The 26,838-nt window shown below is 34.0% G+C and overlaps 1 protein-coding gene across 1 annotated transcript in view; it reads right to left on the minus strand.

The window, feature by feature from the left end:
- Positions 1 to 26,838, minus strand: part of ETNK1 (ethanolamine kinase 1) — a 66,995-nt gene that overhangs the window by 22,084 nt on the left and 18,073 nt on the right. Inside the window, exons 2-5 of the mRNA XM_058743405.1 lie at positions 25,743 to 26,002; positions 13,835 to 13,975; positions 10,693 to 10,835; positions 1,436 to 1,519 (exon numbers count right to left, since the gene is read on the minus strand). Of these exons, the coding sequence (XP_058599388.1) occupies positions 1,436 to 1,519; positions 10,693 to 10,835; positions 13,835 to 13,975; positions 25,743 to 26,002 (628 nt within the window). The remainder of the gene's footprint in view (positions 1 to 1,435; positions 1,520 to 10,692; positions 10,836 to 13,834; positions 13,976 to 25,742; positions 26,003 to 26,838) is intronic.

Genomic DNA, 26,838 nt, shown 5'->3' on the forward strand with positions numbered 1-26,838 from the left:
ATTTTTTTAATAAAAAAAGAAAAAAGAAAAATGAAAAATAGTAACCTAGAAAATAAAGTTTATACTATTTTGTCTACCCCTCAGTGTTCTTCATGAGTTGGCCCAAACTTCACTTCTCTGGTCTTGTAAGTCCTATATGCTCCTCCATGAGTTTTATATCCTACCAACATGTACACTCACCTTGAAGTTTTATTCCTCCTTCCTGCAGTGCTTTACTTTCTCTTCTATCTGCACATCTCAAATTCTACCTAACTTGCAAACTTCAGCTCAATTTCTTCCTATACAAAATCATATTAGGATCACCAGAGCTTCCTCTTTTATATCTACAGCAGTGATGACCCATTATAGTAAGATGGATATGGTGATATCTCATTATATGCACAGCTGCTTTCCCTTTTAATATGTATAGCACACGTGTGGGGATATAGGATGTATATGAAAGGTCTGGTGTAGGGAAATAACTGAAAACACATAAATTAAAACCCTCTCTAACTTCTTCCCAGTTTGCTAAGTATATGTAAATATAAGAATGCATGAATGGTAACAAATACAAATTCAGCAATGAAAAGTTCCTACTAGGTATAAATCATCCAAGAGAATTTTCTAATCTTTAGTTTTAGAGCATTTCATGTTTCTAAATATAGTCATAAAATGTATTTTTAAATTAATTCCTTTTAACATAAAAAAACCTAAACTTTTATACTTGACAGTGATAAAAGATTAATTTTCAGGGGTAAAATGACAAGGCTTTCCATTATTCATAGCCAAAGACAAAATAAAAAACAAATTATTTAGCTTCTTAGTTGTCCAACATTCCAAAGCTCAAGTACAAAATGGAAACAACAAACGCTTTTAAAGGATTAAAAAAAAAAAATGCAAATCTAAGTTCTCTGTATTTTACTGTGACCTTTCGTGAGTTACTTTCTCCATGTGTAAACTGGAATATAACCTAAGTTATATTGTTGTGGAGGGAAAAAATGAGATTTATGAAACACTCTGCATTATGTCAGGTCTTAATGTTAACCACAATGATTATTTATTATTTTCCTTAAAGGATTAGGAAAGAGTCATCTCTTCTCTTTCTTCTAGTAATAAAGAAAAAAGTCAGTAAAGGGTTAAAAAATGTTGTTCCTCCTCCCAGGTGAATTTCCCTAAAAATAACAAACAAAAACAATTCTAAAAGTATCATTTCAGTTACGCCTCTGACTCTTGATTTCAACTCAGGTCATGATCTCAGTCTTGAGATCTAGCCCCACACACTGGACTCCACACTGAGCATGGAGCCTGCTTGGGATTCTCTCTCCCCCTCTTTTCTCTCTGCCCCCTCAAAATAAATAAACATTTAAAAAAAAAAAAAAAAAAAAAAAAAAAACCTTTTTTAAGTATCACTTCAAAGTTACACATGTTGCTCCATTAGTTAAGCCCTGGATTTTACCTGCAAATTCATTGAAATGATTTCCGATATCATATGCCAGGTAGTTGTATCCAGAATATTCATAATCAATGAACTGTACATCACCTATGTGAGACACAAAAAAAAAGACATAAGAAATCATATACAAGATCAGAAAATCCCTATGCTATTTGTAATTAAATAGCTTCCAAAATTTTGTCTCATTGTATGTGCTTGGTTACATGCACTTGTGAGACAATACAGGGTAAGGCTGTGAATTTTATGGCAATGAGCTTTACAAAATTCAAATTACATATCGTCAACAGCTTGTGAACATTAATGTCCACTTTATTAAAGAAAAGTCAAAGTATAATTCTCCAAATTCAAACAAAAGCAAAATATGTCTTTCACCACAAGGGGGCATCGGATACTTAAAAACTCAAATTTAATTAAAAAATAAATACTATCTTTGGAAATTGTTAATAACCTGTGCAATTTTAACAAACCATGATACTCCAAAAGTGAACAGACAAGCTACTTTACATATACAAATCAAATATAAACTTTAATAGACTTGAATTCTGTGAACCCTGCAGTTCTGCTATAATATTTGGTCAATTTAACGATATTCCTAATTTAAGAAATTAGTTGCTATAAACTCATAGTTTCTAGGAATGCTACATAACTAAAATTTACAATAGAATACCTGAGCAGCATTAAGTTGGTTGTTTTATCTTTTAAAAAGAACAAAGGAATAGTTGCGTGTGAACTTTTTTTAATTTGAGAGATTTTTATATAAGCTAAATTCCTATTCTAAATTAATGCTAAATATATATGTGTATTTCATTACATTTCTCCCAAGATAAAAGACAAAGTCTGCCTGTCCTGGGGAAATACTCCTGCTCAGGAACTTTCATTTTTGAGTACTAAGTATAATAGAGGGTTTGTCTCAAAGATACAGGTCTTTTTAAAAGAGAGACGAGAGAAAGTTTTTGAAAGAGAGAAAGAGCTAAAGAAATTAAAAAAAAAAAAAAATCAAAATGGGTCACTGTCGACACCAGGCATCACAAACTCAAAGGCTTAAGGAGCCATACAGTTAAAATGGATACATGCACAGAGATGGTTGTAAGAACAGTTTCTAAGAGGCTTACATTGAGAAAATGCATAGCATATGCCTTAGTTACACTGTCTTTTAAACATCAAACTGAAGTAACAAAACAAACTCCTGGTCCACACACTCTGGAATTTCCCAAATAAAAGAGCTTTGAATGATACTATCTTGATATGGATATGAATGTTTAATTTAGGGGTATATGTTGATCATATTCAAACTCAGAAAAAGAATTACATGACACAAAAATATCATGGCAAATGGCATATTTTACATAAAAGCAAAAAAAATGTCTAATGTAGCAGCATTTAATATATTAATCCTAAACTTGTATAAGTACTAGTCAGGTCTAGAATAAATTAAGTGAGCATCATCAGAATATCAAAGCCCAGTTAATTAAAATCTATATGCATACTGACGAAATAAATATAAGGTTCTAAAATGTTGGTGACTACAATGAATCACTGCTTTGAACCACCACAAGTATTATAATCTTGAATTCAAAAAACTATCCCACAGAAAGTCTTAAAGTTAATCAAATCACTTTACTAAATTGCAGAATGGGGAGGGAGAACATGTTTTAAAGTTTGTTCTGGGTAACACTGGTAATAAGAGGGTGAATTCCACCATCACAATAAAATACTCTTCAGCCATGAAAAAAAATTTTAATTTTCAAAAATTATTTGATGACCAGGAGAATTACATGAAATGCTACATGAAAAAAAGATACAAAATAGTAAACACAGTGATTCAAATTATTAAACTATGCCTAGAGATAGGGAAAGAACATATAATGCACAGGAGAAAAAAAGATGAATGGAAATTAACCAAAACAGTATGTTTCAACTGGTTTCATTACAGGTGATAGACAAGTGACCTTTTTCCCTTGTATTTTAAATTCTTTACATTAAACATTACTTTTAGGAGGAAAAAAAACCGATAGTTTAAAAAGATTAAGATGAATTCTCTAAATAAAACTGTCAATAGATGAAGAGACTAAACCCAATGATTTTGGATATACCTATCCACCCAGCCTTTAAGAAATCAGGATTCAAGAAGATTCGACAAGTCGCACAACTGAGCCAACCAAACAGTTTTATACATATTTTTTTAATTACAGCTGTTGATTGCTTTAACTCTTTAGACACAAATTCTTGTAGAGCTCATATTAACTCTTACATGCCAATAAAAATACACAGCCCAGTCCTGAAGCTTACTTTTGCCACATAAACAAAAGCTTCAATTTCAATTTTCAAAATTATATTTAGAATTTGGCAAATATAGTTAAAATGGCAGGTAAAAATCCCTGCTTACAAATACAATTTAAATAAGACATAGATCATTTTAACAAAAGTTAAAATCTGTTTCAGTATGAAAATTTTAGCAATGACTGTTTGTAGTAGCATTAATTCATTAAAACTAGCCTTTATTTTTAAATGCAATGTTGAGTTTATAAATAATGAAATTTAAAAAATAAGAAAATGAAGCTAACAAGATACAGATGAGGCTGTTACCAGGCTCCGTGCATGTGAACAAGTGATGCGATAAACCTCCAGTCAGTGCGTTTAAGAAGCACGGGGTGCGCCGCCACATGGCAGCAACAATGGCATACCTAATCTGTAGCAGATGAAGAAAATTTGGCAAACTCACATTTTACAACACACAAAGCTTAAAAGGAAAAAAAATTTTTTTTAAAAATCTGCATTAACTATTCTTTTTTCAAACTATTGCAAACAAAGTGGAACTCAACCTTAAATTTAATATTCTGCAACAAAATAAAATTAAAGAGGCCTACTTCACTTATTTTGGGTGCCAGAAAAATCAAATTACTAGGAAATGCTTTCCTAACAACAGAAAATATACTGAACTTTTTTCTTATATAAATTTAATTTCTGATTTCTAAAATTACCAATTATTTAGAGAAACATCCACATCACTATTAATAATTAATAGTTCACAGGGCATGACTATCTTGTTAATTCTTTAAGACACGAATTTGTAATTGGAGTTTCAAGGGTAGGGAAAAAAAATGAGACTACTCCCTCAAAGTTTTTATAAAATCTTATGTGTATGTTCATTTTCTGAAGGCAATCTCAATCTTCCAGATTCTAAAAGGGATCCCTGACCTCTAAAAAAACAAAGCAGCACTGCTTTAAGGCCTAAGACCATGTATCATTGATCTTTATATAATAAGGCACACTGCACATAATGGGTAAAACATAAGATTAATGAATAAAATTATAACCTGGATTTTCAAAAACTATGTTTCTTTTTATGACTTTATTTTTTGTATGGCTTGAGAGTAATAAAATCCATACATTACTCGGTTTGTTCAAATCTCAGTATGGCTGAAAACAGCCAAATTTTAAAGTCCTTTGAAATAAAAAAATTTAGTTCATTAACTAAGGCTATATATAATTCACATGCTACATTTGTTTGGATACCTTTATTTTGCTAAGGGGAAAGGGATAAAAATAAAAAGCAAAACAACCAATATGAGAACCTGAAAATCTTTTCAACTCACTCTACTTGCTCTGCAGTGTTAGGTAAGGCAGAAAGAGAAGAGAAAAATAACCATGATTTCCTACTGTTAGCAAAATGCTTCTTCTCTTTTACAGAAAAAGGGAATATTCTGCTCTGAGAAACTTTCCCTTCATCCCTCACTCTGGCGTCCAGTAGTACCTGTGTACACCTTCACCATGGCGCTCATCATTCTGAATGTAAATATCTGTTTCATGATCTGACTCCTCCACTACATGGCATATGGCTTCCGGGAAGGACAATAGGTCCCTTCATCTTTCATCACGCAATCCACAGAGCAATCTCTAGCACACGGTAAGTATTCAAATGCTTATAAACAAAGGTTTGGCAGAGAATGCTGAGACACAATGATTAACATACGTTTAAATGGGAGATGGGGGAGAAGCAATAAGCATGAAACACTAAGAACGAACGAAGCATGGCATTTCTGACATTCTTATCCAAGTATATGATTGAACATACAGTGGGAATGAATGTATGAGTAAAGAAAAACACACTTATCTAGTAATTATTTTAGGCAGCTCTTCCTTAATAGTTCAGGCTTTTACAGTGCATTTAAGCTTTTTACTGATTTAAGGATATTTTATGCTAAATAGCAATCCAGAATACAAGTTAAAACAAGGTTAACACTATCTTTCATTAAAAACTCCACCCTGGAAAATACAGGTTACCAAATACAAAAATAAATTTGTATTTACTTAAATTTTAAAATAAAACCAACAACAACAAAACTCTATGTCATTAAAATACCAAAGAAACAACCAAACCACAGTATCTTTCACAAATAATAATACACTGGGTAAGATTTAGAGTCAATCAAATGACTGAGAATGGTGCCTCATCCTTTTTCTCTTTACATTGTGTAAAACTCTAAAGAAAAACCTGGTTTACACCATAATTCCCAGGAAAAGATTCCTTTTTCTTCCATTCATTTGTATTTCTTTAAACAGCTGTAAATCAGCTTCCTGTATTTCACAGAGAAATAATCAATGATTGCCATCACTGAAATTTAAAGTTCTATATTAGATCTTTATATGAGCTTTTATGAAGAAATGGGGGAGAATAAATGAAACAGCCACCAATAAACAGAGCATCAGACATGAGAAAACATACTGAAAAGCTTTAGCAATTACTTCTAAAATAGCAGTTAAAGAGTTAGCTGAAATTAAAATATTAGAATTAAAGTGGGTTAGTCAATAAGCAATATTACAACTTGTTCTACTTCATATAAATTTTTTTTAATTAATGATTAATATAAAATACAACTGGTAAGTCTTAGTTCTGGAACAAGAACCACTGCTATCGGGTTTTCTTATCATGTAATAAATTTTATCATCATTAAGTATTCTTTCCTTACCTTTTTAAGATGTCATTTCACTGAAGGCAAGGAATGGGCCGCTGTTTACCAACCACCTAATTCCTGGCACTGCCTAACATTTCAAAAATCTTGATAGTTACCATCAACTTCAGAAAGGAAGCTCACTCTTCTCCCATGTTCCTGAGTCCTGTCAACTGACATGGTGAGAACAGGTAGAGGCAGTGTTTCTTCCTGTGATGCCTACTATCTCCTGTTAACATTCACAGGTACAAAAAGCCTATGAACTGCAGGGTGCTCATCATCCTGTGTGTGTATAAATATGTACTTATGTATACATACACACATACATATATACATTTTTAAACTTTACTCAAGTTACAGTTAAGACAAAATCTGTAAGCTGCACCTAAAGACAAAGTGAATTGTCATCTCACATCTATGAGCCATAATTACCCTATTTACAAGACACAACCACTAGCTTACAGCAACCACTCTTTTTCAGAATCAAATACATTTTGTAAAATGCATCCTATAAATATAATAAAGGGGTTGGCAAACTACATATGCTCTGGCCAAATGCAACCCACTGTCTGGTTTTGTAAATAGTTTTACTGGAACACAGTCACACACATTTATTGATGTATTATCTATGGCTCTGTTAGAGCTACACTGCAAAGGAGACTATCTGGTACACAAAGCCTGAAATGTACTATCTACACCTTACAGAAAAAGTTTGCCAACCCCTATTATAACAGCAATAGCTGGGAGCTGCTAGGTACCTACTCCAATGCTATACACTTGTATGCATGATCTAAAATCTTTCCAGGAAACATATTAAGTAGATGTTAGAAATAAGTTAGGAATAAGGCTAATTAAATTTCTAGGCTATCAGAAGTATAACACTGCCTAGAAACCCATTTAACATGCAGATTCTTAAGCCCAACTACAGAAATTCTTGTTCAATTAGTCTTAAATGAGACTCAGAAACATCCATTTTTCCCAAATACCCTGGGTGATTCTGGTGCAGATAGTTAAGTTCAAATATAAACATTTCATAAAGAGATAAAATGGGGACACCTGGCTAGCTAAGTCAGTACAGCATGCAATTCTAGATCTCGGGATTGTAAATTAGAGCCCCATTTTGGACACAAAAATTACTTAACAATAAAATTTTAAAAGATAGAGAGAGAGAGATAAAACAATGTGTCTAATACCACCTACTTCTGTATGTGACTGAGCAGGGGTGTGAACCTAAGTGTGCTCGGTTCCAACATCTATACCCTTTCCAACTTCTCTTAGTTGTAACTAAGCTTTAACACATCTACTTTTAAGAGTTACTTAGGGGCGCCTGGGTGGCTCATCGGGTTAAGTGTCCGACTCTTGATTTGCGCTGAGGTCATTATCTCACAGTTCATGAGTTCCAAGCCCTCATCGGGCTCTGTACTGACAGCGCAGAGCTTGCTTGAGATTCTCTCTCTCTGCTCCTTCTTCCCTCTCTCTCTCAAAATAAATTAACTTTAAAAAAAATGACTTAGAAATGTTTAATCCAGTGACAATATACAAAATCTAAAGTATTATGGTGAAAAAATACATGTGGAAACTTCAAGATGATCCAGTATCAATTCATGAAGTTTAATAACTAAAATCTGCACTTCTGAGAAATTAAAGGTCTGAAACATACTAGAGATACTAAGCTTGATGATGTCAAAGCCAGTCCCTTGGCTTTCATCTTATTATGTTTACATATTTATATCTCATAAGTGGGTACAAAACACTTAAGTCCTGAGCTCAAATCACAAGAATGACTTAAAAAATGGTAACAAATTAAACACACCTATGATAGGATATGCAGCTTAATCACTTATTCTATGTAGAAATTATTTTAATCTCAAAAGACTTCACACTTGGGCTTTTAGATACCATAACAAGGTAACTAGTTAAGATAAAGAACTTTTGCCGTCCCTATTTCTAATTTTAATTATCCTCCTTAAGACTGTGGCTGTAAAAATTAATGCTATTTTAATTGTTTGCTAATTACATTAACTAAATGTATAGAATTTTACAATTTTTTAAGCACGAGGCATGGTAGGTATCTCCTCCTTATAACTAAAGGTAAATATGTCATACAGTCATATTACTTCAAAACCATTAGCTCCTAATTTGAAACAGATAATAATACACAGAACAAACCTCATGCCACACTTTCATGACCTTTAGATTCTACTGAACAACATTCCAACCCTATTTGCTTAATACTATGTATCACTTAATCACATAGCAATTGACTTTTTTTTTTAATGGATGCCATAAAGTCCAAACTTGCCTTCCTAACAGACACTGTTAAAACCACTGGTAAGGAAAAATAACAGAACATATCCATAACTAACACACAAAATATAACCACAAAGACAAGAAGAAACAAATGGTACACAATAGACTTTCTGAAGAGAGGAAAAATAGATCAAAATAATTACATTTGTTGAACTGTGAAATTCATTCTTTCTGTGTAGGGAAGAAAAATTAGGTAACTCTTGGTAAAATAAACAAATGACAACATAGGAGTCAAATTGAAGCATAAAGATTTTGTTTGAAAAATGAGAACTTTTCATATCACTGATCCAATAGTTTAGATAGGCAACTGATTAAATAAAAAAGTAAAAATGCATTTTTTTAATGCCTAAGACAAAGTAATCTGATTTTTTTGGTCCCTTGTATTTTAGTTTCATAAACAAGATTGTTCTGTGAAATGAATATGCAAAAGAAACTTATAAAATAAAAATATGAAAAGTTAAAACTATATTCCACAGGAAATAACAGATTCTCTTTGATTAACTTGCAGTTAAAAATAAAGCTGAGTGTCCACTTCAAAAGTAAGATGAAGTCCCTCACTTGAAATTCCATTATAAAATGTGTTATTTGGTCTTGCACTGAACTAAAAAGCTAACACATCGTTTAATGTAAAACTAGTACTCATGTCTCACAAATGGCATTGAGATTTGGTTACTAGTAATAATGCAGTATATACATGACAAATGACAATTATATGTAATAAATGGACAATATATAATGAAGGACACTGTCAAGTACTTCATGTTTTAGGGTATACCTTAAGTTTTTTTAAAAAATATTTCTACACCAAAACTTCAAGACATTCAAACTAAAGATGTTAGCTCACTGCATTTAAAAATAGAATCTCTAATCCAGATAAAAATATAAAATATAACAGATACTCAGACACGTTTTTGAAAATATGTGCTTCAGTCTACCATCCTTGACAGTGCTCTTTGGTTGACTTTCTTCAAGCTAAAGGCAGTTACAAATATTAATAACCTTTTCATTAGAACAGTCTCGACTTACAATCTAATAAGAATGGTCATAAATAGCAATTTAATAGAATTATGACCATTTAATCAGAATTCTTTGACTTTAGCATCTTCACAAAAACACTTTTGACTTAAAATAATCTTCCAACTATAATGACTACTCTCAAAACTGATTTCCTTTAAAATGCAAGGGTCAGAGTTTCAGACTTTCTGGATTAATACTAAACCTTCAGCCAAAATTATATTTTTTAATTTCAACTTATTACTAAAGGGAAATCTATGCTTTAGCAACCAAACCTCAAACCACTTTATCCAATAATATAATACAACCAAGAGTATCTTAAATATGGAAACAGAGAATTTGAATACAACAAGATATAAACAATCACAGAAAAACATTTCACCAAAAAGTATCACTGTCTATACCTCAAAAATGTTAAAACTATTTACCAAAGCTTCTTGATTATTACTTGAGTAGGTACAAATTTCAGCAAGTACAAATAACATTTCCTCCATATGTAGCTCTCTCCTTAGCATCAAAATATCTAACAAATCAGAATAAAGAGGTAATAGAGAACCTGGAGACAAATTTGTTTCTAATACTGCTGTCCTCCCCAACACTGAGAAATTATGTATTTATTAAAAGCAGTGCAATGTCAGTTGGCTTTTCAATAACTCCCATTACAAGCAGGTACATTTTCAAACCATAAATTACCAAATAGGTTTTACAGTTAAATTTATAAACAAAATCATTTTATCATTTTTCATTTAATTCTTAACAAGAACCACAAGCTTTCTAAGAAATGTATTTTATACAACTATATAAAGAATATATTCCTAATTTAGCAGAGTTACCATGACTTTTTAACCTAAAAGAAAGTAAAGACTTCATGAATGTTTTTAATCCTAACATCTGAATTAAATTTATTTACTGATACAAAGATCAAAGGACCATTAAGAACATCAAAGAAATCAACTTTACTTACTGCTAAAGTCAGATACCTACCTTGTTTCTCATTGTAGATTATATTCTTACACAATAGGTCATTATGGCAAAGCACAACAGGTGACCCCAGGTTGGAAAGAATCTCCTTCATCCAAGTCATTTCTTCCTGAAGAATCTGAGAGCTTGGGATATCACTTAAAAACCTTTAAGTTTAAAAACAAAAAAGAAATTACATCCTGTTTATATTAATGACTTTTTCAAGTTTAATTAAAGATTAAAATCTATTTTTAATAAATTCTTTCCATTCAATACCACAGATTCCTGAGTTAAAATAAGCCAATTATTCTAAAAGTTGGAATAAAGGAAAATCTTTACAATGAACTTAATATGAATTAAAAAAAAAAAAAAACCCTAAGCAAGTAAAAAGGAAAGTAGAAAAGTAAAAAAATCAATTACTATAAAATTGGGGGAGGAAAGGAATACATAACATATATACATATACTTAATAGCTAACATTTACTAAGCTCTAATTCTAAATGTTTTACATTTATCTCTAAGACACAAAGAGTTCAATAAAAAGAGGTTTAAGTACATTATTTAAAGCTATAAAGACAGGGGAGCCTGGGTGGCTCAGTCGGTTAAGCGTCCGACTTCAGCTCAGGTCACGATCTCGCGGTCCATGAGTTCGAGCCCCGCGTCGGGCTCTGGGTTGATGGCTCAGAGCCTGGAGCCTGCTTCCGATTCTGTGTCTCCCTCTCTCTCTGACCCTCCCCCGTTCATGCTCTGTCTCTCTCTGTCTCAAAAATAAATAAACGTTAAAAAAAAAAAATTTTTTTTTAAAAATTAAAAAAAAAATAATAAAGTTATAAAGACAGTTTATTAAAGAACTAAAAAACATCTATTTCAAGTTTAGAAGGGTGAATGCTAACTTTACCTATCAAAGTCAATAGGCATGATCTACTATTGATAAACCAAATAAATTATATGATAATCATCAGGTATTATCTGTGATAATCATATTGTAGAATACTCCCATTATCTATTACAGAAATGGTCTGAGTAGTGAAACTAGGAAGTAGGGTAGCTAGGGTGGCAAGCAGGACTACAGATTATGGCTTTTGAATCCTACACTCACTCTTCTGTACCATTATGCTATATTTATATTCACTTGATAAAAATAAAACGAAACAAAAATAGAATGCTACCACTAACTCTTCCAGGGTACCATCTGGCTTACAAAATTGCTGTTTACACTTTCTCTTTCCTTAACACTTTAAGCCAAGTTTTCTTCATTCTTCCTTTACAGTCTCTCAAACTACTCTCTCACTTTTCCATTTTATAATAGACTATCAATTAATTTAATTTTAATGAATCTATCTATTCAAGTGATTCCTGCATTTTCCCACTACTGCCATTCTTCTCTACACAGATTCCAAAAGTAACCCTTACATGCATGCTCTTTTGAAGACGGTGTAATTGTTCAAGAAACTATGTAAAATCTATAGTGTTGAATAGAAATAACTAAAACTCAAAGGATTGAACGTGATAATTACAATCATATACAAACAAAAAGGAACCAAAAAAATATGAAACATACTTCTCATACTTTGTTTTTAATGTTTTAGTTGCGTATTATCTATGTATACAGTATCTATGTATTTTGCATATACTATCTCAATCCCCATAAAAACCTTAAAAGGTAAACATACTACTCTTATTATTTCCATTTTACAGACGAGGAACAGGTAACAGTTCCAGGTAACAGAACTGCAACAGTTCTGCCCAAAGTTACACAGCAGAACTGTTATATGGCAGAATTAAGGCTTCACCCTAGGCAATCTGGACTCCAGGAGCTTGTACTCTTAATCCACACAATACTATGCTGCCTCCGAACTCTGCATTATCTTATAAAGTCAAGAAAATCTTACATTCACCATTGCCATCTACTTCGTTATTTTTAAGTGACATTCCCCCAAATTTTTCAATAAAATAGTTATTTCAAAAGAGGATTTTGTGGGGGTTTCTGCTGTCACTTCCTGAATATCTAGCATACTGGACACATTTACAGATGTTTGCCTAACCCGAGTAAAAGGGTATACTGTCCCTGTCAAAGTCTGACAAACTACCTGCAAATAAAAACACATACACTGAGTGAATCAAACTAATCTGTGAAATAATCCAACTCACCAGAACAATAGTCATTTTTCTCTAATGAATTATAAAAAGTAAACAGAAAGAAGGAAAGCTCTATAGGTCCTGCCTGCCTCTACTGTCCTTAAAATGAAAAATTCCTGAATAGATATAAAGGGGAAAATAAAATTCCTAATTTTTATACTAGTATTAATCACACTGTATAAAAATGTGTTCATATAACTTAGATTCCAAATACTAATTTACAAGTGTTTTTATATAAAATATAATGAAGTGCCTTACTTTTTGAACCTAGGGAGTCAGTTTCACAAAAGCCAAGTAAGACTCCAGTAATTGAGGGGCACCTGGGTGGCCCAGTCAGTTAAGCGTCCAACTCTTGATATCAGCTCAGATCATGATCTCATAGTTTTGAGATCAAACCCCACATCAGGCTCTGCACTGAGGCATGGAGCCTGCTTGGGATTCTCTCTGCCTCTCCCTAACCGCCACCCCCCCCCCCCTCACCTCCTACCCCTCTCAAAAGACTCAAGTAATTGAATTTTCAACCTTATTACCTGGGGCTTAAATTCTCAGTAAACTAAGACAATGCAAACTTTTTCACACTCCAGTATTACTACACTGTAGTAATAAATGTAAATTTCTCCGCCTATTTAAAACAGCTTTTAACAAAAAGAATTCTTTAAAAAAGGGCTCCATGGCCAACTCATTCTATGCAAAAAGTACCTCTTTAGAGCTATCATTACTCTATCCTTCTTCCAAATAAATGTTTCTATATTTGTTTCTTGACTGGTCATCTCTACCATCTACCTACTACCCACTTCCCAGGATTGTGTAGATTGTCTTTTTTGTTCTTGAGTTGGCTGGGCAAGAAAGGCAGTTACACTCCTGTAGTGCCATCTTGAGAGTCAGATGAAGCAATGCTAATTTAATCAAATACTACGAGAGCAACCAAGCCAGATTTTATACACAGAAACCTTGTAAGCTACCTCTAAAACCCTATTATGTATAGCAAAACAAGGTAAAACAATTTCAAATGTAAAAGTAATTTTACCTTTTATTAAGGTCTTCATCTGCAAATCCTGTAGGAATGAGAGAGAAATATTTTCCCATCTTTAGCCATAGATTGGATTTGGGAATCCAGCCATTGTGTGCATGGATAGCATGGATTTTAGCAAGCTGACGTGCTATGAGTCTGTTTTAAGACAAAACAGCATAAAAAGAAAATGTTAAGTATCATAGGTTTTATGTCTACTCGTGGGTAAACTAAAATAACTAGTATGCATTTATTTTAGAACAGGATTTCATTTTTATCTTATGTAAGAGTCAAAATTAATTTGTCAAGGCAACTCTCAGAAGGAGAGGCAAACAAATGATTAAAGCATCAGTAGGAAAAAAACACCTACAATTGATACAGTGAATAAATGTTATATCCAAAAGGGGTTGAGTGTCTAGAAGTAAGTGGTCTATTCTGATTCCACAAACAATGGTTAGGACCAGCAGAACAACAAAAAATTATAAATGATTTCAAGGCTCATATTAGACATTAATCAGCAATACATTTAAATTGCGCTGTTTAAATAAACTTTAAAAAAAAAAAGGTCTTTTGATGTCAGAATCAATCTTCTCCATTCAACAAAATAATTTGAAGCTATGTATATGTGTATCCATGCTATCTTTTTATCTGTAGAACCTAGAAGAGCAAACGCTAATATAAGAATAAGCATGCAAAACAAGTTAAGTTACCAAACAGCCTATAAAGACTAGCAGGTGGGAAAAATGACTTAATAGTAAGTAATGACTTAATAGTAAGAACTTAAAACTGGCTAATTTTGAAGATGCTCACAATCTAATGTAATGCTCTTCAAAGTACAAGTTTTAGGAGCTATGACACAGCGCCATCTAGAATGTCTGATGCCCCACCTCAGATCTACTGAATCACAATCTCTGAGGGTGGGACCCTGCACTCTCATTTTAAACAAGATCTCCAGGGGCGCCTGGGTGGCTCAGTCGGTTAAGTGTCCGACTTCGGCTCAGGTCATGATCTCGCGGTCCGTGAGTTCGAGCCCCGCGTCGGGCTCTGTGCTGACAGCTCAGAGCCTGGAGCCTGTTTCAGATTCTGTGTCTCCCTCTCTCTGACCCTCCCCTGTTCATGCTCTGTCTCTCCCTGTAAACGTTAAAAAAAAAAAAAAAAAAAAAAAAAAAAAAAAAAAAAATTTAAAAATAAATAAATAAATAAATAAACAAGATCTCCAGGTGATCACAATACACTGTAAAGTTTGAGAAACACTGATATAATGCTCCAAATCTGCATCCTGGCCCTATACTGGAATCAAACGTCAGAAACATACACACATACACATCTACATACATAAATAAATAAATGCCAAGGTATTACCCTTAAAAATTCTGATTTAATTGTAGTACAGCCAGGGCATCAAGATATTTAAGTTTCTCAGAGGACTCTGATATGCAAAAGTGTTTGAAAACTGCTGCATTAAAGCACACAATACTCTAGCACTGTAGTACTGTGATTAAATACACAGTTTTATTATATTTTTATGTAAGGTGAATATTCTTATGTACCTAGTTTCTAGTAATAAAAGAGTTCTGATTTTCTTTTGAAGAAATCTCCATTCCCTTCACTTTTAGTTCATGTGGTTCATATAGAGCTGACCTCAATCCTAACCCTGTATCACATCTGTAGCACTAATTTTAGGAGTTAGAATATGACACAGAATTGCCCAGAGCATTCCATCCTTCCATATTTGTTCCATGATGATTGGTTCTGAGCATATTATTCAAACTAAGCCAAAGGGAATTTTCGCTGATGCTTCTGACTGGTTGAAACTATTAGAAAAAGAAGAACTCCCCCGCTCCCTGCCCTCCTCCCACCACTGCTAAACTGATTAGATAGGCCTGTAATTGTTAATAATAATAATTGCCATCTTTTTTTTTTTTTAAGGTTTTATTTTTAAATAATCTCTATACCCAACATGGAGCCCAACCATACAACCCAAAGATCAAGAGTCACATGCTCTAATGACCAAGCCAGCCAGGTACCCCTATTACTGCCACTCTTAAGAAAACTTGTAAGACTATAAAGCTAACACAGAATAAAAGAAAAACGTGATACTACCCTAATGACAACGTTAATAGTCCCTGGATCCACCCATGCTTGAACTCAGTATCCTCAGCTATATGCACCAATAAATCCCTCCTTCTTTAAGTCAGTTTGAATTTTCCAATTATCAAGAGTCCTAATATATTACCAAATTATTACACAAAGTAGATTACCTAATACATTACACAAAATATGTGCGCCTTGGTTCATCTCTCTCAAATCAGCAAACATTGCTTTACATAAATTAAGTAAGTATTGCTTGACTGACCTTCCCCCAGACCATATATATATATATATGTATTCATGTCTATATGAATATACACACACAAAAAATCTAGTTTTAGCCAATCTCTCACACACACACACACACACACACATATATACATATACACACACACATACACGTACATACATATAAAGGTAGGCCCAAATGCATATACGGTACTTTAAGCACCAAGAAACTTGATGGAAAAGTCAGATAACAAAACCAAAACAAGGAAAGTTTTGTATATATACACATACACATACATACCTATATACTTACACATGCACGTGTGTATGTGACACATACATCTTAAGCCCATTAAGAACTGATTTTAAAACTTTAAAGAGGAAAGCCTTTAACTTTAAAGAGGAACAAAAGGCTTGAAGAAAGGTACAATCCATGTTACATAAACTCAAAGGGCAATCTATGTCAACCAAACCTTACGTTCTAGAAATGTTTACTGAACAAATGAGACCAGTGATTCAGGAGAAGGATCACATAGTAGAACACGTATTTAACACGGACAAATTTTATTTGCTGTGGTTTTTTAAAATAAGTGAACAGTAGTGTCATTTTTCATAGTTTTACCCCAAAGTTTGTACAAAACCCTGATTTACAAAATACAAAATGTAGTCTCAGAAGTTATCCAATTATCAATTATTCAGCTGAGAGTGACTGAAATGACAATTCTACAGTAAATACTTCAAAACTGAATAAAATGTTACCCAAGGGGCTCTTAGAATTTAAGGGAATTTGTTAAACATGAAGAGCTACTAGAAGAGAAAGCACCTATTAATTTTGAGTGCCTTCAAATTTTCTGACAGAAAGGTGGGTAACGGGCTGAGCCAGGATTTGGAAGATTGCATGATGCAAAAGCCAAGCCTTTCTCACTACAGATACCCCCCCCACCAGAACACTACATTGAATTAGCTGGATTTTCATTCTGACTCTGCCATTGTTACTTTCGGTCTGAACTTAAATAAGCAAATCATTTCATTTCTAAGTGTCAGATTCCTAATAAGAAAAACAAAATTATTGGGGGGGAGAAAGAAAAAAAAAGGTAGAAGCAACCCAAATGTCCATCCATGGATGAGAGGATAAACAAAATGCAATACATACATAAAATGGAGTATTTGACTTAAAAAGGAAGGAAATTCTGACACATACTACAAGACAGGTGAACCTTGAAGACACCCTACTAAGTGCAATAAGCCAATCAACAGACAAAAGTGTGATTCGACTTACATGAGGTATCTAAGGCAGTCAAATTCATACAGATAGAAAGTAGAATGATGGCTGCCAAGGCTGGGGGTAGGGGAGAATTGGAAAGTTGCTGTTTAATGCATATAAAATTTTAGTATTATAAGATGAAAATAACTGTGGAGGCTGGATGCAAAACAATGGGAATGTACTTAATACTACTTAACAGTATACTTTAAAAATAATAAAGAGGGCAAATGTTATATGCCTTTTTACTGGCCAGCACCTCCACCAAAAAAAAAATTTTAATTAAATAAATTAAATGGTTATACAGTTCTTAACAAGACTTGATTAGAGCAATTCAGTTATTTTCTCTTAGTAAATTTTACATACAACAGACAAAAAACTACAAAAAAATCTCTTCAATAATGTAATTCTGTACTACTTACTTAATAAACCATGATGTTTTGGGTTTTTTTTGAGAGAGCATATGCGCATACAGGCAGGGGAGGGGTAGAAAGAGAGGGAGAGAGAATCCCAAGCAGGCTCCACATTGTCAGCCTAGAGCACCAATGTGCCTGAATCCACGAACCTGAGACAAAATCTAGTCGGGTGCTTAACTGGGCCACCCAGGCACCCCTAAACCATGAATTTTTATTTGTATATATAACAAAGTAATCAAAAATTATCTCAAGATTTCTGATTTTCACTGTCATAGATTGGTCCTTCTTCTACCTGGTCTCAGTTAAGTAAGGCTTCCCTGCACTAATATCAAGGCAAATGCTACTTTAAAACCCCACACTCAGTAAAACAAAACATTTGAAAATTTCAAGGCTTCGGAGAACTTCTTAAATATTCAATAATACTAATTGCTCCCACTCTTGTAAGCTTTCAAAAAATTAAGAGTATTATAACAATAACAGGAATCTTTTTAATTGAAAAGTAATCTCTAATCTCACCACTCCAATAGAGCTTGTTTCATTTTTACATACTCCCTTTGGGTTTTCACATAAGCAAATTATTGTGTGATTGTAGCAAAGTTCATCTATTAAGTGAATTTTTTCCTCTTAGGCCTGCATCAGCCATTCTGCATTATTTTAGACAATATCCAAAATTATGATTTCAATAATAGTACATTAATTTGTGTTTATATGCCTTGGTTATACCTGACTGTAAGAGTTGTCATGATAGAAACATACTATATAACTTTATTTTATGATTATATATTGCCCTACTGATTTCCAAGAGAACACTACCAATATCACGTATAACCCACAATGTACAATGTACCAGTTCTGCTACGATACATACAACATTGGAAGTGTTTTTTGGTTATGCATTTTGATAAATGTGCAATAATTGATTTTAAACTGCATTTTTCCCATGATGTCTGTTGCTGGGTGGGTTTTTTTATATTTTTTTTCAAGTTTTTATTTTCAGAGAGAGAGAATGAGCAGGGGAGGGGCAGAGAGAGGGAGAGAATCCCAAGCAGGCTCCACATTGTCAGTGCAGAGCCCAATGAGGGGCTTGAACTCATGAACCTTGACATGACCTGAGACGAAATCAGGAGTTGGAGCTTAACAAACTATCACCCAGTCTCCCCCAAGTGGTTTTAAATTAAACTATAGCCAGGATTCCTAGCAAGAGGCAAGTAAAGTATTAGAGAAACACCTGATGAGAAAATTCCCAAACATCTGTGAATTTTAAAAAATTTTCTGAAGGTCTCTCCAATACTTGTTTGCTAGAAAAGTTCAAATAAAACATGTCATGGTAAACTTCCATAAGCTGAATTACTAGTTAAGCATTAACTTGGTACAACTTGTCTTTATCATACCATTCTCTCACAGCCTCTTCCCTGCTCTGCCTTTTCCTGTAAGGTTCAGTTTAAATGATATCTCAGTGAAACACTGCCGAATTTACCCAAGTATACACAGTAAATTATCTGTACTTTTTTTTTGAAAACCTTTTCTGTTTTCTGTGTATACTATTTAGCTTACTTTTTTCCAAGATTATTGTCCGTCACACTGCAAATTACTAGGAGAAAAGGGATTGTCTGAATTCTTTTTCCTTCTCTAGACTAAACATAAATATGTATCAAATTTTTATATTCAAAGTAAATACTCTATTACAATCATAATATACACAAGTGGCAAGTAGCTATGCCTGAAGGAGCCAAAGCCAAGACAGCACCTTGGACTTTGATCTAAGGCTCAATCAGAACTTACTGAAGCTCTGATTAATCAATCAGTCCAGACTGTTAGCTGCATATCAAGCTTACCTAATAACAGCTCAAAATGTGACACCTAACCTGAAATTAGTAATAAGTTCTTATTTAATAAATCAAATCCTTTTACCATAAATATATGAAATTCATTTTCTAAAGGAGAAAAGCTAAATACAAGCACAGCAATCATCCCAAATTTACACCCCTAACCTCTTCTTGGGGCTTCAGAATTATCATTTATTCAATTGCTTACTCGATTTTTTTTAAAAAGTATTCCACTGTACATATTTGAAACCAGTAAAAACCATATTCCCTTTTAAAATCATTTATAATTCAGCTATGACCTTCTTTCAATTAGCTCTTCTTTTTATATTTTCTGTGTTTTACAGTAATTAACAAAACCTTCTGGGGGTACCTGGGTAGCTCAGTTGGTTAAGAGTCCGACTCTTGATTTCAGCTCAGCTCATGGTAAGATCAAGACCAATGCTGGGCTCTGCACTGACAGCACAGAGCTTACTTGGGATTCTTTCCCCACTGCCTTTCCCCTGCTTGCACTCACTCACATGCACGCTCCCTCTCAAAATAAATAAACATTTTAAAGGAGAAAGAAATAAAAAAAACCTTCTGAACACTTATACATACCATAAGAGAATTACACTGTAACTTGAAATAAATTTAATAGGAAAAAAGGTAAATAGCTAGTGTTACTACTTACAGTGTCAACTAGCCATATCCTTACCTGTCATCTTCTTTTGCTTTCTTTTTCAACCTCCATTCTTTTTTTCAAAAATATGAGTCAATTGGGGGTGCCTGGGTGGCTCAGGCTGAGTGTCCCACTCTTGATTTTGGCTCATGTCATGATCTCATGGTTGTGAAATCGAGCCCCGTGTCAGGCTCTGCGCTGAGCATGGAGCCTGCTTGGGATTCTCTCTTTCCATCTGCCCATCCCCTGCACACATGGGTGTGCACATGGGCTCTCTTCTCAATAAATAAATGAACATTTAAGAAAAAACTATAGGTCAATTCAATATATCATTCACTGCAAGCTAAGTGTCATAGAACTTAATTAAATATATTGAGCACCTGGGTGGCTCAGTTGGTTAAACATCTGACTTCAGCTCAGGTCATGATCTCACAGTCCGTGAGTTGAAGTCCCAGGTCAGGCTCTGTGCTGACAGCTCAGAGCCTGGAGCCTGCTTGGGATTGTGTGTCTCCCACTCTGCACCTCCCCCACAAGTGCGCGCTCTCTCTCTTTCCCTCTCTTAAAAATAGACATTAAAAAAAATACATATATATATAGAGAGCAAGAGCGCGCGGGCGCGTGCACTATTTGGTCTCTAACAGCATGGGGTTTTTTTTTAATGAAATGTATATATACCTGCATTAGTATCATACATATTCTAAGTAGATCTAACTGAAAGTACAGGAAAAGGCTTCTATATAGACTTTTTTTTTAGAGCAGTTTTAGGTTCACAGCAAATCTGAGAGGAAGGTTCAGACATTTCCCAAATGCCCCCTACACTGACAGAAACATCACCTCCTTCAGTATCAACATCCTCTACCAAAGTGGTACATTTGTTACAACTGAAGAACCCATACTGGCATATTGTTATCACCCAAAGTCCATAGTTTACATATGGGTACACACTTGGTGTTGTACTTTCTATGGCTTTGAGCAAATTTACGACAGGTATCCACCATTAAAGTATCATGCAGACATTTTCACTGCCCTAAAAATTCTGTTTCACCTATTCATTCCTCCTTCCCTACTAACCCTTAGCAACCACTGATTTTTTTAGGGTCTCCATCGTTTGGTCTTTTTCAGAATGTCATGTCGTTGATTTAATGCAAACATTTTTATGACATGGCATCAAATACCAAAATGAGCCTTAACAGAAATTCAGTATTCTTGATCAAAAACTGTAATTTTCCATCTTTCTACTTAAGATTACAATTATGAAAAGCTTTCCCTTTAAAACAGAAATTCTATAATAAGCTTAACAGCAATGATTTAATTATAGAGAATAATCACAAATCAATAAATGGGGGAAGCTGCATTTATTTTCTTCTTGAATCTTTTTCACTTTACTTGTAATAGTTGGAGTAATAAAGGCCTTACTATTTTCCTTTACATTTTATGTTCTTTTCTCAGTAAATAAAAAGATTAAGTTACTCATTATCTTCTGGGATGTACTTGTACTAGTCACATGACTAATTACTTAAAATCTTACTTTTCTCATCTATTAAAATGGATTTTAATATTATCTATTCCCTAGGATTATTGTGAGTTGACTTTATTAATACACTTAAGGTGTTTTGGGGTGCCTGGCAGGTTCAGTCAGTGGAGTGTGCAACTCCTGACCTTGGGGTCATGAGTTCAAGCCCCCCATCATGCATACAGTTTACTTAATTAAAAAATATATTTAAAAAAATGCATATACATAAGGTGTTCAGAACAGTGTCCAGTTCATATTAAGTGTTGTATCAATATTAGCCACCATCATCACTTTAATATATCATTTCTCCAATTAACAAAAATTATAACATACCTGTTACTCTATTACCCATTACTCTATCTTTTTTAAAAATATTAGTTAAAAATAAAATCTTCAGGGACGGCTGGGTGGCTCAGTTGGTTAAGAATCCAACTCTTGGTTTCAGCTCATGTCATAATCTCACAATTCATGAGTTCGAGACCCACTTGGAGCTCTGCACTGAGTGCAGAACCTGTTTAGGATTCTCTCTCCAGCAATCTCTGCCCCTCCTCTGCTCATTCTCCCTCCCTCTCTCTCTCTCTCCCCTCCAAAATAAATAAACTTTAAAAATATAAAGTAAAATAAAATCTTTTTAATGTAAAATGGTCTCTTCAAGAAAGCTAAAAGAAAAACTAAAACAAGGGACTACTCATGAGTATTAAGTACCTAAAATCACTTAGTTGAGAAAGATTCTGAAATCTCCCATGTTCGTGAGGAAAGAGTTCCAAGACTGGTTAGTATTGTCTATCACAAACAAGTGGGGGGGGGGGGGGGGGTTAGCGACAATGATTACTTGCTATGCTACATCTACATGCTGTTTGCATACACCTCACACCTTAAGGAACAATATATAATGTTATAATAGTACACAAGAGCAAAAAAAAAAAAAAAGTCTATGAAATTTAAAATTCAAAAAATGTTTCTAAAAGCATAATAAAGCTAATTGATTAGTATTTAATACTTCAATTAATGTCTAAGTTCTTAAAAGCTCTCCAGAAGTTAAAATGTGAAAAGTCTTGAGGAAAAAAATTGTAATTATAAAAGCTAACATATTACATAGTGTTTAATACATGCCAGGCATTGTTCTAGACTTTTTACATACACTACAACTTTAATCCTTACAACAACCCCTTAGAAATAGGTACTATCATTATTCGCATTTTTTAGGTAGGAAAACTGAGGCACAAAATGTTTAAGTACTATGCCCAATTTCACATAGCTCATAAAGCTGAAGCAGTCTTATTCCACTGTATATTCATAGTGGCAGAGGTATAATGCCATATATAGAATTTCATATGGCTTTTGGGGCACCTGGGTGGCTCAGTCAGTAAGCATCCGACTTCAGCTCAGGACATAATCTCCCAGTTCATGGTTTCGAGCCCCGCATCAAGTTCTGTGTTGACAGCTTGGAGCCTGGACCTGCTTCAGATTCTGTGTCTCCCTCTCTCTCAAATATAAATATTTAAAAAAAAAAAAAAATTTCACATGACTTTTGATTCTGTAACTCTCCACGATCACTCAGGAAAAAAACTGTCCTGAGCATCTACTTTCCACCATGAGATTATAGAAGAGAAGTGAGAAATCTTCTGAATATGTACTTCTGACCAACAGACAGTACCCACTGCCAATAGTTCAACAAAAAGTTTAAATTCAGTGTGTTAAAGATAGTTTAGGAATATCAACATTAAGGCCATTAAGACGGCAACACCAGGGGCGCCTGGGTGGCTCAATTGGTTAAGTGTCCAACTTTGGCTCTGGTCATGATCTCACAGTTCTTGAGTGTGACCCCAATGTCAGGCTCTATGCATCTCAGAGACTGAAGCCTGCTTCAGATTCTGTCTCCCTCGCTCTCTGCCCCTCCCCCACTTGCACTCTGCCTGTCTGTCTCTCTCTCTCAGAAATAAATAAAAACATAAAAAAAAAAAAAAAAAAAAAGAATGCTACACCAGTGGGGTGCCTGGGTGGCTCAGTTGGTTCAGCATCCAATTTGGTTCAGGTCATGATCTCATGGTTTGTGAGTCCATGGGTTCAAGCCCTGCATCGTGCTCACCGCTGTCAGCACAGAGTCTGCTTCAGACCCTCTGTCCCCCTCTCTCTTTACCCCTTCCCTGCTCATGCTCTCTCTCTCTCTCAAAAATAAAAAAACATTAAAAAAAAAAAAGAAGACTGCTATACCAGTTAAAGTTGTATTAGCTTTAAGCAACTTTCTTCTTAAATCTCTTGGACAAGGACTCATTATTTTCCTCCTTGCTTTAGTTACTAGTAAGATGGCCCTTCTCTATGGAGAAGAGAACATTATGGAATATACTTTTTGTATCTGAATCTAACTCCAGCTTTTCCTTTGGCCTAATTTATGCATCTAATCACCTTTAATCCTGTTATATTGATATACTTCAGACACTGTGAACAAGCTTAAGGGTTTATAAATAAATTTCATACACACACACGCACAAACCTAAACACAACAAAAAATGTAACACAAATGAAAAAAGACATTATCTATTAATTGGGGTCCTTCAATAAATTCTAAACAGGGGAGCCTGGATGGCTTAGTCAGAGGAGTGTATGACTCTTGATTTCAAGGCTGTAGGTTGGAGCACCATGTTGAATGCAGAGATTACTTAAAACCTAAAAAAATACATACTAAACATTATACTCATGTAAGGGGGGAGACTCTATCTTGTAAAAACTGGAGTTTGAATAGATTTCTATACCAAAATATTTTTAAATATTATTTGAAACAGTTATAAAATACATAAATTCTGGTCCATTCCATTTTCATCACTGTGTTAACATAGCAACTCTTAAAATATGACCCAGGATCCCTGGAACCTCAAAACCCTTTCAAGTTTATACAGTTAAAACTACTTTGATAAGATATTATTTACCTTTTTCACTCTCTCATGAGTATACGGTATAGTTTTCAAGAAGCTACATGGAGTGGTGTGATAATGTTATCACACTGATAGCTAACAATGTGCAAGTGAGATTCCTGAATTAAAAAAAAGTTGTTTTAATTTCTAACATGGTAAATATTGATAGATGTAACTCACAAAACCTCTTTGGGTCCTCAATAACCTTTAAGAGCTGTTAAGGGATCTTTAGACCAAAATGTCTGAGAACTTCTGGTTTAAACTATGAATGAATTTGCAGTTTTCAAATCAAGCTCATTTGCTAGTTTTTAAAAGAAAGAGAACTCTAAAAGACAGCAATTTTAGAAAAATGATCAAGCATATGCAAGACGTTATCGTTATAGAAAACATAATACAATGAATTAAAAAGTAATATAACGTTAACAGAATTAAAAGCATCTTAGTAAGCAAAATCTCTGAAAATATGACCAACTGAGTTACAAAAGTTAGTAATAAGAAATGTGTGATGCTTTACTCCACGCACTACTTTAAAAAATTAAGGGGAAGCCTTGACACTCTGTAGCAGGTTAATCCAAAACCACACGTTAGAGTCCTTTCTTTTGCAGAGTCAATAACGAGATGGCAGACAGAAAGGATTTTTTTTCTTCTTCAGCAAAGACAAAGCAGAGTCCAAACTAAAGAAGTTTCTAAATTAACCAAATAATTGCTCAAAGAAAAGGCAATTGCCTTTTAAATATTTAAAAAATATTTCCTGGGGCACCTGGGTGGCTCAGTTGGTTAAGCATCTGACTCTTGATTTCAGCTCAGGTCATGATCTCATGGTTCATGGAACTGAGCCCCACATTGGGCTCCACGTTGAGCACGGACCCTGCTTGGGGTTCTCTCACTCCCTCTGTCTCTCTCTCTCTCTCTCTCTCTCTCTCAAAATAAATAAATAAACATTTAAAATATACATGTAACTCCTTAGTGCACTTAACACTCTTAATCATCAGAAAGAAAAATTTAGAGAAAGTAAATATACCTGAAAATGGCAGGGTTGCAGACATGCTTTGGATCCAATGCTTCTCCCTGTATAAATTCATAGCACAGTCCATTATTGAAGGTACAGTAGAGTTGTGGTGCACAGCCATGAGCCTGCAACACTCGGAAACTCTTCACTTCCTCATCTCGATCAACTAACAGCTCAGTCTTATTGCCATAAATTCGCACCAGGACTACATCCTCCATTGTATTACTCACGTAACAGCCAATAAGTTTATTTGTGATTCCATCTGTGAAAAGCTGCCAAAGGAAAAAAAAAAGAAGAAAGAAAAAAATGAGTGAAAAACCAATTATACACTTCATTAACAAATGAAATAGCAGATAACTTGAAAATAACTGAAACATCTACTTTTTAACATAAAAAAAACACTTTTAAATACAATTTTGCCAAACAGGTCTATAATTTTAATTCTAGATTTAAATAAAAAGGAATGCTACCGCTTAATATGTTGCCCTTAATTCCCATAACATTAGTCTTTTCTCTTGATCCAAAAGCATTAATTATTCAATCTCTAGTACTTCTATACAATGTTTTGATGCTATTGTATCTCAAAGTATACCTTGTACTGCAATCACTATAAATGTGTGTATACACATACAATCTCCTATGCCTAAAAGTCCGGAAACTCTCTGAAAACAGAGACACTGCCCTCTTTCAGCATGGCATTTAACATATAAAGGTCTTTAATAATATTCACAAGTTTAGGGGGTGCCTGGATGGCTCAGTCGGTTAAGCATCCAACTCTTGGTTTCAGCTCAGGTCATGATCTCAGTCGTGAGATCAAACCTCATGTCCACGCTCAGTACAGAGCCTACTTAAGATTTGCTCTCTCTCTGTCCCTCTCCCCTGCTCACTCGAGCTCTCTCCCTAAGATACAAAAAATGTTTAAATAATAATAATGTTCACAAGTTTAAATATACAAATATAAATCTACCATACGTTACACATTATGGTAAATCTCCAACTTATAAAAAATGAATTTTAAATGCCAATTTTAAAAGGTTACTTAACACAACATGCATTAGAAGTTGTTGTAAGCATTTAGGTTATAACTTTTTAAACTTAAATACTGTGG

The sequence above is a fragment of the Neofelis nebulosa genome, chromosome 8 (assembly GCF_028018385.1).
Source record: "Neofelis nebulosa isolate mNeoNeb1 chromosome 8, mNeoNeb1.pri, whole genome shotgun sequence".
Taxonomy (NCBI): domain Eukaryota; kingdom Metazoa; phylum Chordata; class Mammalia; order Carnivora; family Felidae; genus Neofelis; species Neofelis nebulosa.